Source organism: Entelurus aequoreus, linkage group LG24 (genome assembly GCF_033978785.1).
Source record: "Entelurus aequoreus isolate RoL-2023_Sb linkage group LG24, RoL_Eaeq_v1.1, whole genome shotgun sequence".
Lineage (NCBI taxonomy): Eukaryota > Metazoa > Chordata > Actinopteri > Syngnathiformes > Syngnathidae > Entelurus > Entelurus aequoreus.
The window spans coordinates 13,636,221-13,648,433 of record NC_084754.1 but is presented as its reverse complement, the minus strand read 5'-3'; the positions used below and the strand labels follow the sequence as shown (position 1 = coordinate 13,648,433).

General features: G+C 39.1%; 1 protein-coding gene across 2 annotated transcripts in view; it reads left to right on the top strand.

Moving 5' to 3' along the window:
* btbd11b (BTB (POZ) domain containing 11b) overlaps window positions 1-10,815 on the top strand; it is a 235,948-nt gene extending 225,133 nt beyond the window's left edge. For both annotated transcript variants that reach the window (XM_062035658.1, XM_062035657.1), the window contains 4 exons: window positions 2,870-2,951; window positions 5,699-5,767; window positions 9,785-9,898; window positions 9,968-10,815. In XM_062035658.1, the coding sequence (XP_061891642.1) occupies window positions 2,870-2,951; window positions 5,699-5,767; window positions 9,785-9,898; window positions 9,968-10,177 (475 nt within the window). In that variant the 3' untranslated portion in view covers window positions 10,178-10,815. The remainder of the gene's footprint in view (window positions 1-2,869; window positions 2,952-5,698; window positions 5,768-9,784; window positions 9,899-9,967) is intronic.
* Window positions 10,816-12,213: the final 1,398 nt, after the last annotated feature.

Sequence of the window (12,213 nt, the reverse complement as noted above, 5' to 3'; positions counted from 1 at the left end):
TTGTGCACTCATGCACAACGTTAAAAGTGTGGTGGACAAAATGAGACAGAAAAAGAAGTGGCATAAAACACGTCCTAGAAAGTCGGAGAAAGTTATACATGTAAACAAACTTTACGGTGAGTTCAAGGACCGCCAAAATTAGTAGGACAAAACGGCGCTCGCCAAATACTCGAATCAGTGAAGCATGTTTAATATAAACAGTGTGATTTATAACAATTAGGGAGGTTTGTGTCATGTTTGTCCTCCTACAGAAACCATACTAAAACAAAAAAATATTTTTTTTTTCCCCTCATCTTTTTCCATTCTTCATACATTTTTGAAAAATCTCCAGAAAGCCACTAGGGCGGCGCTAAAGAGCCGCATGCGGCTTTAGAGCCGCGGGTTGCCGACCCCCGTCCTAGTGTATTCAGCTCAGTGGCCTTGGGGCGGTATAGCTCGGTTGGTAGAGCGGCCGTGCCAGCAACTTCAGGGTTGCAGGTTCCATCCCCGCTTCCGCCATCCTAGTCACTGCCGTTGTGTCCTCAGGCAAGACACTTTACCCACCTGCTCCCAGTGCCACCCACACTGGTTTAAATGTAACTTAGATATTGGGTTTCACAATGTAAAGCGCTTTGAGTCACTTGAGAAAAGCGCTATATAAATGTAATTCACTTCACTTTTGGTTAGAGCATCCGCCCCGAGACCGCCCATAGTCATACCAAAGACTACAATAAAATGGGACCCTTTGCCTCTCCTCAGCATCAAGGGTTGGAATTGGGTAGTTAAATCACCAAAATGATTCCCGAGCGTGGCGCACGCTGCTGCTTACTGCTCCCCTCACCTCCCAGGGGGTGAACATGGAGATGGGTCGAATGCAGAAGACAAATTTCACCACACCTAGTGTGTGCGTGACTGTCGTTTGGGACTTTAACTTTAGTGTATATCCGGGGTGTCCAAAGTGCGGCCCGGGGGCCATTTGCGGCCCGCAGCTAATTGTTTACCGGCCCGCCGCACATTCTGGAAATACTATTGTAAAATTAAAAAAGAACATAAAAAAAGTGGAATGAGGTGAAATCTAACGAGAAAAAGTTGCAATGTTGACACAAAAGCTGCCATGCAGGCTTTTTTTTTTTCTTTTGTCTTTCTTCATTTTTCTTTTTTTGCCATTGCTCCAAAAAAAAAAATCCATGTTATAATTAATTATTTTCAGGGCTCCAATTACTTCAAATATTTCACTTTAAAATGTGTTATGTGGTAAATATTGCATATATTGTGTAGTAGCCATATAAAAACATCAACGTTTTCTTTGACAAAAGCGCATAAAACAAACAAAATAATAGTTCCAGCATAAAATCGACAGATATATCTGAAGTTGATCTCGTAACTTAAGCGTTGAAAGTAAAAGAAAAACCTAATAAAAATGTATAATTTTATGAGTGGGGCACCTTTTGGATCCCAAATATATTTAGTGATTCTTTATTTATCTTTTCACTGTGATTACTCAAAAATATGAAATAATTAAAATCAATGGTGTCCTGCATTATTGATCTTTTAGGGCTCTAATTACTAAATACTGCATATTTCAGTTTTACTATAAAAAAACTAAGTTGTTTTTGACAGAAAAGCCATAAAACATTTTTTTTAATGTGTATTACTTTATATCAACTTGAAGTTGATATAGAGATTTACTGTAAGCGTAAAATAATTTAAAAAAAATAATAATCTGACTTATTTTTAACGTTTTAATGACTGAGACCCTTTATGGTTCCCGTGACCCCTAAAGGTAAAATAAATAAAACATGCATATATTTTGTTATGGTTTGAAAATGAAAAATATCAAAATGGCTTTAATTTTTCCGTGTGCGGCCCTCAGTGGAAAAAGTTTGGACACCCCTGGTGTACATACTATAACTTAAAAATAAAGACAACTTCAGATCATTTTCTTTGTTTAAAAATAGAACAAGCACATTCTGAAAGTGTACAAATCATGATGTTGTTGGGGGTTTTTTTACACTTACATGTTGCGGTCAATAGTATTCTGTATTTATGTGTCGTTATTTATACTTTCTGAATAAATTATGTGATCAGTCAACTCATTGGTGTTAATTTTCAATCTATCAAGATAAAATCAAATTCAAATGTCAAGATAAAATTAAATTACAGGATGTTATTTATGTAGTTTGATCATTTTCCTCGAACATCATGTGGTTTATTTTGTACATACAGTATGTAGCATCATCTACAAAGATACAAAGAATTGCTATTGCGACATCCAGTGGACACCTATAGAACAGCTGTTTCTTTCATTTAAATAATTCCGGTGAATTTTTATACGTAGAAAAATCTACTCCCAAGTGGGCCGGACTGGTAAAATCACGGCACGATAAATTAAAAATAAAGAAAACCTCAGATTGTTTTCTTTGTTTAGAAATAGAACAAGCACATTCTGAAATTGTACAAATCAGAATGTTGTTGGGGTTTTTTTTAACACTTGTTGCGGTTAATAGTATTCTATCTTTATTTGTCGTTATTTATACTTTCTGAATAAATTATGTGATCAGTCAACTCGTTGGTGTTAATTGTCAATCTATCAAGATAAAAAAAATGATATCAAAATGAAATTACAGGATGTTATTCATGTAGTTTGATCATTTTCATCGAACATCATGTGGTTTATTTTGTACATATGTAGCATCATCTACAAAGATACATAGAATTGCTATTGCGACATCCAGTGGACGCATTTAGAACAACAGTTTCTTTCATTGAAAAATGTCAGGTTAATTTTTATACTTAGCAAACTCATCCCGCGGGCCGGATAAAACCTGTTCACGGGCCTGATCCTGACCCCTGCACTAACCTCTTTCAATGTCTTTTTTTTTTTGTGAAGGTTCAAAACTCTTCTGGCAAACAGACCTTGTGGTGAAAACACCTGCATTGAAATAAGCCATGTGAAATATCACATCTTTCAGGTAATGCAGCTTGAATGACAGTTAGGGGTGTAACCATTAGTTTTAACAATGATTTGATTAGATTCAGAATTTGTGGTTGCCAATACGATTCACGGACGATATATACTGTATATGTTTTTAGATCGATACAATCCGAAACAATTCAGTGAGTTTAAAAAAAGATCAGTAACTTTTTAGCAAAAAATACAATAAAAAATTAACCAGTCTGCCTGTGAAATAAATAGTGGGTACTGGATACTGCAGGTGAAATTTCCTATATTCCTGTTATTTCTTGTAAGGGAATTAGGTATAAATGAATTATAAATACAAACAAGCAAGTAAACAATTAATAACGGCCAATGCATTCACATCTTATTTGAATAAAATGTAACCAACATTATAGGTTGAATCGACAATAGGAAACATTTTCTGCTCACATTTTCAATATTTAAGACATTTTCAATAAAAGTACAGTAACCAACATTTTAACAGTAAATTTACCAGCTACTTTTGCTGTTGTTTTTCAACATAAAAATTAGGGCTGTCGAACAATTTAAATATTTCATCACAATTAATCACAGTTTGTCCATAGTTAACTCAAAATGAATCGCAGATAAATATATTTTTTGGTCATTAATAAGTGCACCATAGACAGATAATTTAAAAGTTTTTATAACCATGACTGGACAATTGCATTGATTCAATAAAGTGTTTTTTTAACATTATGCTTTTTTAAACCGATCTACACAAAAAAAGGACATAACACGTGTTTAAAGAGAACAAAAAATTACCTGCAGTGCGTTGGTGTCTTGCCAGATTTTGTTTTTTGTTGGAATACAGAATTCGTATTCCTGCTGTTGGACCACTTGCATTCGGAGGAGGAGCTACACCGTGTTCAGATACCAGTTTCAGTCATTAAAACACAAAATATGTATTGATACGATTGGATTTGATTCGTCAAAGATGTTTGGTAGATTAAAATGGGATATTTCTACCTGAATATATGCTTCTGATATTCTATACCAGTGGTTCTTAACCTGGGTTCGATCGAACCCTAGGGGTTCGGTGAGTCGGCCTCAGGGGTTCGGCGGAGGTCAAAACACACCCGACTCTATTCCCCCTATCGGCGTATTACGTATACGGCAACATTTGACTGATTTGCAGGTGTGTAATTTGTTGTGAGTTTATGCACTGTGTTGGTTTTGTTGTTTGAACAAGGTGATGTTCATGCACGGTTCATTTTGTGCACCAGTAAAAAAAACATGGTAACACTTTAGTATGGGGAACATATTCACCATTAATTAGTTGCTTATTAACATGCAAACTAGTAACATATTGGCTCTTAACTAGTCATTATTAAGTACTTATTAATGCCTTATTCGGCATGGCCTTACTATAACCCTAACCCTCTAACCCTGACCCGAACCCTAACCAAATAACTTTAAATTAAGTCTTTGTTACTTAGAATATGTTCCCCATACTAAAGTGTTACCAAAAACATATAACTTTGTCTTGAATTTGAAAAAAAAAGCATTTTATTTTTCACTAAAGAAGGGTTTGGTAAATGCGCATATAAAACTGGTGGGGTTCGGGTACCTCCTACAAGGTTAAGAACCACTGTTCTATACATTACATGTTGTACAAGTTTGTTTGTGCATTTCTGTTCGCTATTTTCAAGCTTGTGGCTCAACAGTAATTGAACACCATTCCATTTCCCCAAGCTACAGAATGAACTGAGGGTCAAAAAAGAAGTCAGAACGCATGGGCGTTAATCGCGCGTTAAAAAAAATGATCGGCGTTAAAGGAATTTATTGTTAACGCGTTATTATCACGTTAATTTTGACAGCCCTAATAAAAATAATGAAATATAAATATCCAAAATAACGTGCAACCAGTATCTTTTTTGGTTGAATTAGCCGTAGATTTACCTGAGAAATTGAGTACAACAAAATCTTTTCAGATTAATTGAGCACTGGTTTGACCTGCTACTACTCTCATTTGAATAAACACGGAACATCATTAAGACATAACGAAAATGAAAGCGGACCAGTTTGAGCGACACATGAACCAAATGGCCAAGGATATAATGAAAGTTGGAAACTAAGTGAAGTTTGACCACTTTTTCAGTCATAAATAAAGTGTTTTTTTACTTTTTCAATAATACTAATATACTTAGAGTGTTTATTACACTGTTTTTAACTTTCTGACTCAAGCTGGTGCGTCGCCGTAACTTTGTTCCGTTGCATTCTTTGTGGTTTAAAGTTAAGCTGTGACTTTATATTATTGTGTCGTGGTGTTTTAAATATTGTGGCTTTTACAATCTTGCTGTCGTTGATAGTTTTTGTGTTGTAATTAATGATAGTGTCTTGTGGTGTTTGCGTTGGTTGTGACCTTTCTCGACCACCTTAGGTATTCGCCATTTTTGTTTTGATGATGCCACAGATGGGCAGACAAACCTGACGTTTAACCTCCCTTTTATCGAAAGTGCTAAACTTAATATAAAGTTGGCCGTTCTTAAATCCAATGTTTTCTTTTTTTTAGTATTGATAACATCGATCCATTCCCTTTTAATACGGTCTTGGATCAATTCCAATCGTTTGGAAGGCAAACTTGTCAAGCACATACCAATATACTTGAAATGTAGGGATATAAATGGATTTATCACTATATCGATCAATCGTTACATCCCTAAACACCATGGCGTACTGTACTGTGCTGTATTCTACGTATCCATGTGAAGCATTAAGCTGTGCCAATTTCCTTCTCAGCTGGTGATGCAGTATCTCTACTTCGGCGGAGCAGAAGCATTGCACATTAGGAACCCTGATGTTATGGAGGTTAGTTTAATCTTCTGGTAAATTGTCTCTTTTAACAGTTTTGTGAAATCTCGCCTTCATTGTTGTAATTACAGCGTGTTTACACAGAGGTGCTAACTTTCATGCACAGAAAAAAACAGATTAGACTTTGCCAGAAAAGCCTTCACTGTTCCTGGAATGATGAGAAGAAAAAAGTATGGGCAAGGAAAGAAACACCTTATGAGATGGCAATTAGTAAGAGTCACACTCATCCAAATACTACAAATGTGCCTCACCATGCAGATGGATAATAACACAACACATTCTGTTAAAAATAACAAAAATTAATTAGGAGAAATTGAACATTCCCCAGTGGCTATGACAATGGTAAGGCAATTGTATTTATAGAGCACTTTTTGTACACAAGGCAATTCAAAGTGTTTTAAAGAAAATTAAAAGAAGGACAAATAATTCAAATTAAAATCAGAACATACAATCATCATAAAAACAATCGTAATTTATCAAAAATCAATCAAATGCTGTAGATAAAATGGTTTTAGTTGTCATATGCGCAATTAAATAAGAGTGTTATCAGACTGGATTGCAGACTTTGCAAGCAGTAGAAAATGGATGGATGGATGGATGGATGGATGGATGGATGGATGGATGGATGGATGAAGGTCTGTCTCATATTTTCAGGAAGATTATTCCAGATTTTAGAAGCGAAACACAGTTTTACCATGTTTGGTCTTGACTTTGGATACCAGCAGGAGACCACTCCTTGAGGTTCTCAGAGCTCGGGATGGTTCATATGGTTCATGTCAGAGATGTACTTTGGCATAAGACCATGAAAATACTTTTACACAAGGAGAGCTGTTTTAAAGTATATGTTCTGAGCAACAGAAAGCCAGTGCAGTGACCTGAGCACTGGACTAATGTGGTCGTATTTCCTTTTTTTTTTTCATTTTATATATATATGTATACACATATATACCGCATTTTTCGGACCATAAGTCACAGTTTTTTTCATAGTTTGGCCAGGCTCCAGTGCGACTTATATATGTTTTTTTCCTTCTTTATTATGCATTTTCGGCAGGTGCGACTTATACTCCGGTGCGACTTATACTCTGAAAAATACGGTACACACATATATATATATATCTATATATATATATATATATATATATATATATACACACTACCGTTCAAAAGCTTGGGGTCACCCGAACAATTTTGTGGAATAGCCTTCACTGTCGAGTTTCAGATGAAAGTTCTCTTTTTCTGGCCATTTTGAGCGTTTAATTGACCCCACAAATGTGATGCTCCAGAAACTCAATCTGCTCAAAGGAAGGTCAGTTTTGTAGTAGTTTTCAGATCTGTGAACATGATTGTACAAGGGTTTTCTAATCATCAATTAGCCTTCTGAGCCAATGAGCAAACACATTGTACCATTAGAACACTGGAGTGATAGTTGCTGGAAATGGGCCTCTATACACCTATGTAGATATTACACCAAAAACCAGACATTTGCAGCTAGAATAGTCATTTACCACATTAGCAATGTATAGAGTGTATTTCTTTAAAGTTAAGACTAGTTTAAAGTTATCTTCATTGAAAAGTACAGTGCTTTTCCTTCAAAAATAAGGAAATTTCAATGTGACCCCAAACTTTTGAACGGTAGTGTATATATGTATATATGTATATATGATGACGTCATCCCGCCCACTGGTAATGACGTCAGACACCAAGATTTTTTTTTAGATTCCATTTACGCCCTCTGTCAGCCGCCCACTAAGGACTTTGTTTCAAAAAATAATCCCTTTGAGAAATTTTTTTCAAAATTTAGATTTGTTCAGACCCAGTCTTATGTGGGGGTGGTAAATAGACATTTTGGACAATTTAATGGGGAGAATTCTGCCCCCCTCCTGACCACCCTCCACCCACCCCTAAAGAAGATGCCAGACCGCAGGGAGCGCGTCTGGTATCCGCTCCTTGAGGGGGGGGCTGGGACCGGGAGCTGTGTTGGTGGGGTGGCTCAGCTGCACCCAACCAGGCAGCAACCTCCATCCCGGCCGCCACCACCAGTCCGTCACCATGCCAAGCCACAGCCCCCAGCTAGGCCACCTGCACCACGTCAAGTTCCACGCGGCCAAGCTCCGGTACCAGCTCCACGCGGCCAAGCTCCGGTACCGGCTCCACGCGGCCAAGCTCCGGTACCGGCTCCACGCTGTCAAGCTCCGGTTCCGGCTCCACGCCGCCAAGCTCCGGTTCCGGCTCCACGCCGCCAAGCTCCGGTTCCAGCTCCACGCCGCCAAGCTCCGGGTTCCGGCTCCACGCCGCCAAGCTCCGGTTCCAGCTCCACGCCGCCAAGCTCCGGTACTAGACCCACACCAAGACCAAGACCCACGCCAAGACCAGGACCAAGACCAAGACTGCCAAGGCCAAGACCAAGACTGCCAAGACTACCAAGACTGCCAAGACCAACACCAAGACCAACACCAAGACCCACGCTGCCAAGACCAAGACCCACGCTGCCAGGACACGCCACGCCAAGCTTTGCCGCCCGACGCACCACGACAAGCTTCGTCATCTGCTACTGCCACGTCGACGAAGCGCCTGCCTTCTCGTCTGCCACGGATGTGGCCGCTGCCTGGTCGTCCGCCACGCCGGGTGCGCCCACTTTCTCGTCGGCCACGGGTGTGGCCCTTCCCGGGTCGTCCACCTCGCCTGCGGCGGCGGCGTTCCACTCGCCGCCGCCACATGACTATGCCTCGGTGGATTCGGGGCCACTTGGCCTGGCGACCCACCGCCATGTCCCCCTTCCGCCCTCCCGCCCTCCCATGACTCTTGATCCTGTTTTGTGTTTTGTTTTTTGGACATCTGGGATCTGTCCGTATGGGGGGGGTTCTGTCATGTCTGTTTATCATGTTTTTGTTTTGGCCATGTGCTGTTTGTTTTTTTGGACACTTTCTTAGTTCCTGGTTTCACTTCCTTGTTTGGTTTGGTTTCCATGGTCACCCATTAGTTTTCACCTGTCATGTCACGCACCTGTTTTACGTTTTGAGTCACGCACCTGTTTGTTCCAATCATGTCACTGTTATTTAAGTCTATCTTTGTTCATCACTCGTTCTGCCTGCATTGTGTTTGTCACGCGTTTATGTCAAGTAAGTGTTTGATTATGCCATGTCATCTGTGCCAAGTAATTAAGCTTCATGTGTTTTAGGCACGCTTGCCTTTTTGCTTTATTGTTTGCATGTGTGATAGTTTTAGTGATTTATCTTGAATAAATCCAAGCTCACCTTCACGCTGTCGTCCGGAGCCGTTTTTTGCATGGGAAGAACAACCCCGCAGCCAGCTGCGACCCCCCCACGTGACATCTTCATTGAAAAGTACAGTGTTTTCCTTCAAAAATAAGTACATTTGAATGTGACTCCAAACTTTTGAACGGTAGTGTATCTCGCTGTGGAAGCGCTAAAAACTACCAGTGTAGTGAGTTTCCATTATTCACCCACGGAACTTTAGTTATTAGAGAGTTCCGGTCGGACGGCTTTTCACGGGACGGTTTTTCACGGGACACTTTTCCGGCGTTGTTGCACTAGTGAGCCATGGATGAGGAGATGCTGCTCTGTTATTGATTTAAGTAAAGTCTGAATGTCATTAAAACAGTTACCTCCATCTTTTGACACTTCTTTGACTCTCGTCCTGGCACGTCCTACAACAAAGATGACGGGGAGAAGACGCTGCCGAGGGTGAACCACGTAAATAAGACCGCCCACAAAACGGCGCATTCTGTCAGAAAGCGGCTTGAAGATGATCTGTAAAACATGATCTATGCAACATTTTGACCAAAGAACCACCATTACATGTTATGTAGACCACAAGGAAGTGTTTTTAATTTAGAAAACAATCATAACATGACCCCTTTAATGCGCCTTATGTATGAAAAAAGACCTGACTCGACCCGCTCGTCGGCAGTGCGCCTTATAATCCGGTGCGCCCTATGGTCCGGAAAATACGGTATAAACAATATGCATCTAATTGTAAGACTTGTTGTTGCAGCTTCTGTCTGCGTCCAAGTTCTTCCAGCTGGAGGCCTTGCAGAGGCATTGTGAGATCATCTGCTCAAAGAACATCAACACGGAGACGTGCGTGGAGATCTACAACCACACCAAGGTGAAAACAAGACAACTGGTTTCTTTTCCCATTGCCTATCAGCTCATTGGTCTTACTGTCTTCACACAGTTTCTGGACGCACCCGACTTGGCATCCTACATCGAGGGCTACTTCTTGAAGAACATGGTCTTGCTCATAGAGGTGGAGCCTTTCAAACAGCTGCTGTACAACGTACCTCCAGATAGTCCTAGCTGTGACATCCTGCAGAACCTGGAGAAAACTCTGGCTGTCCGCATCCAGTCCATCCACCTGTCGTCCTCCAAGGGATCCATCGTCTAAACCCCTGACCCAGGGTGCGGAAGATCTTTGCAATAAAAGAACAGTATGACGTCCGTGTTGGAGGCTGTCGTCTATATCAGACAGCTGTAATCCTCCTCATGTCATGGCTAATATACTACGTTTCATACACGTCATCAAACATTTAGCAGGCTTTTTATAAGCAGATTCTCAACAGGCTGCAAGAGGAGTTGTCGCTGTCTAATGTTGTGATTCCTCATCATTGACTCTTTAAAGCCAAATAACACGGCGAGTGGCGTCCATCGTGTTTTATGTGGAGTTTCCACACTGCTGTGTAAATATTGTTGATAAAAAAAAAAAAAATCTATCAATGTATGTCACATGTAAATATCAACAGATGTTTTTTTTTTTCTCACGTGTCTTACTGTTGCTGTAAACGTTGTCAGTGTTGCATGTCAAAGGGAAAGCGTGTTGGAGCATTTTATTAAGCAGCTGCTTTTGCTTTGTCTAAGAGTGCAAATTGATCTGTCATCGGCATGGCTCACTAAACGTCTAACACTCTCAACGGTGTTGTCATTCTGTGTGAGAGTTCTCTGGGCGCCTTCGATCCTAAAGCCGTGTCGCAGGGATTGTGAAAACTACATGCAGTGTATGTGTGTGACTTGTTATCTTTCCGCCATAAAGAGTATAATTATTAATTACCTCTACTGTCTCTGCCTACAAATGGGAAAAGGAAAACACCCACAAGGGGGAGTCCTTTATTCTGCGTGTTACATTTTGGCTCTGCTGAAAGGTTACATCACAGTTAGGAAGTGGTTTCATTTGGCATCCAATGAATGTGGTCCTGGATCACAAAGGAGTGTTTCAGCCACAATAAAAAATGGATGGATTGATAAAAGGAAAAAATATAAATATACAAATATATATATATATATATATATATATATATATATATATATATATATATATATATATATATATATATATATATATATATATATATATATATATATATATATATATATATATATATATATATATATATATGTGTGTGTGTGTGTGTGTGTGTGTGTGTGTATATATATACACACTACCGTTCAAAAGTTTGGGGTCACATTGAAATGTCCTTATTTTTGAAGGAAAAGCACTGTGCTTTTCAATGAATATAACTTTAAACTAGTCTTAACTTTAAAGAAATACACTCTATACATTGCTAATGTGGTAAATGACTATTCTAGCTGCAACTGTCTGGTTTTTGGTGCAATATCTACATAGGTGTATAGAGGCCCATTTCCAGCAACTATCACTCCAGTGTTCTAATGGTACAATGTGTTTGCTCATTGGCTCAGAAGGCTAATTGATGATTAGAAAACCCTTGTGCAATCATATTCACACATCTGAAAACAGTTTAGCTCGCTACAGAAGCTACAAAACTTTCCTTTGAGCAGATTGAGTTTCTGGAGCATCACATTTGTGGGGTCAATTAAACGCTCAAAATGGCCAGAAAAAGAGAACCTTCATCTGAAACTTGACAGTCTATTCTTGTTCTTAGAAATGAAGGCTATTCCACAAAATTGTTTGGGTGACCCCAAACTTTTGAACGGTAGTGTGTATATATATATATATATATATATATATATATATATATATATATATATATATATATATATATATATATATATATATATATATATATATATATATATATATACATACATAGGCATATATTAGTAATCCCTTTTTTTTGTGTGTGTGTGTGTGTGTATATACGTTAGGTCAGGAAAAAACATGAGGCTATATCATCCCTACAAGCCTGTTTCGCAGGATTTTATAAAATCCCCTGACGAGCAGGGAAACCTGCAAAACAGGCTTGTAGGGATGATATAGCCTCTTGTGTTTTTTCCTGACCTAACGTATATTCCGCTCTACCCCGATATTGAGCACTTTATAACAGATAAACCACAGAAATCTCGACTATGTGTGTGTATATATTTATATATACATATACAAACCCCAAAACCAGTGAGGTCATCGCTTGTCTCTCTTCCAGTGGGCTCATCGCCTATCTCTCTCCCGGT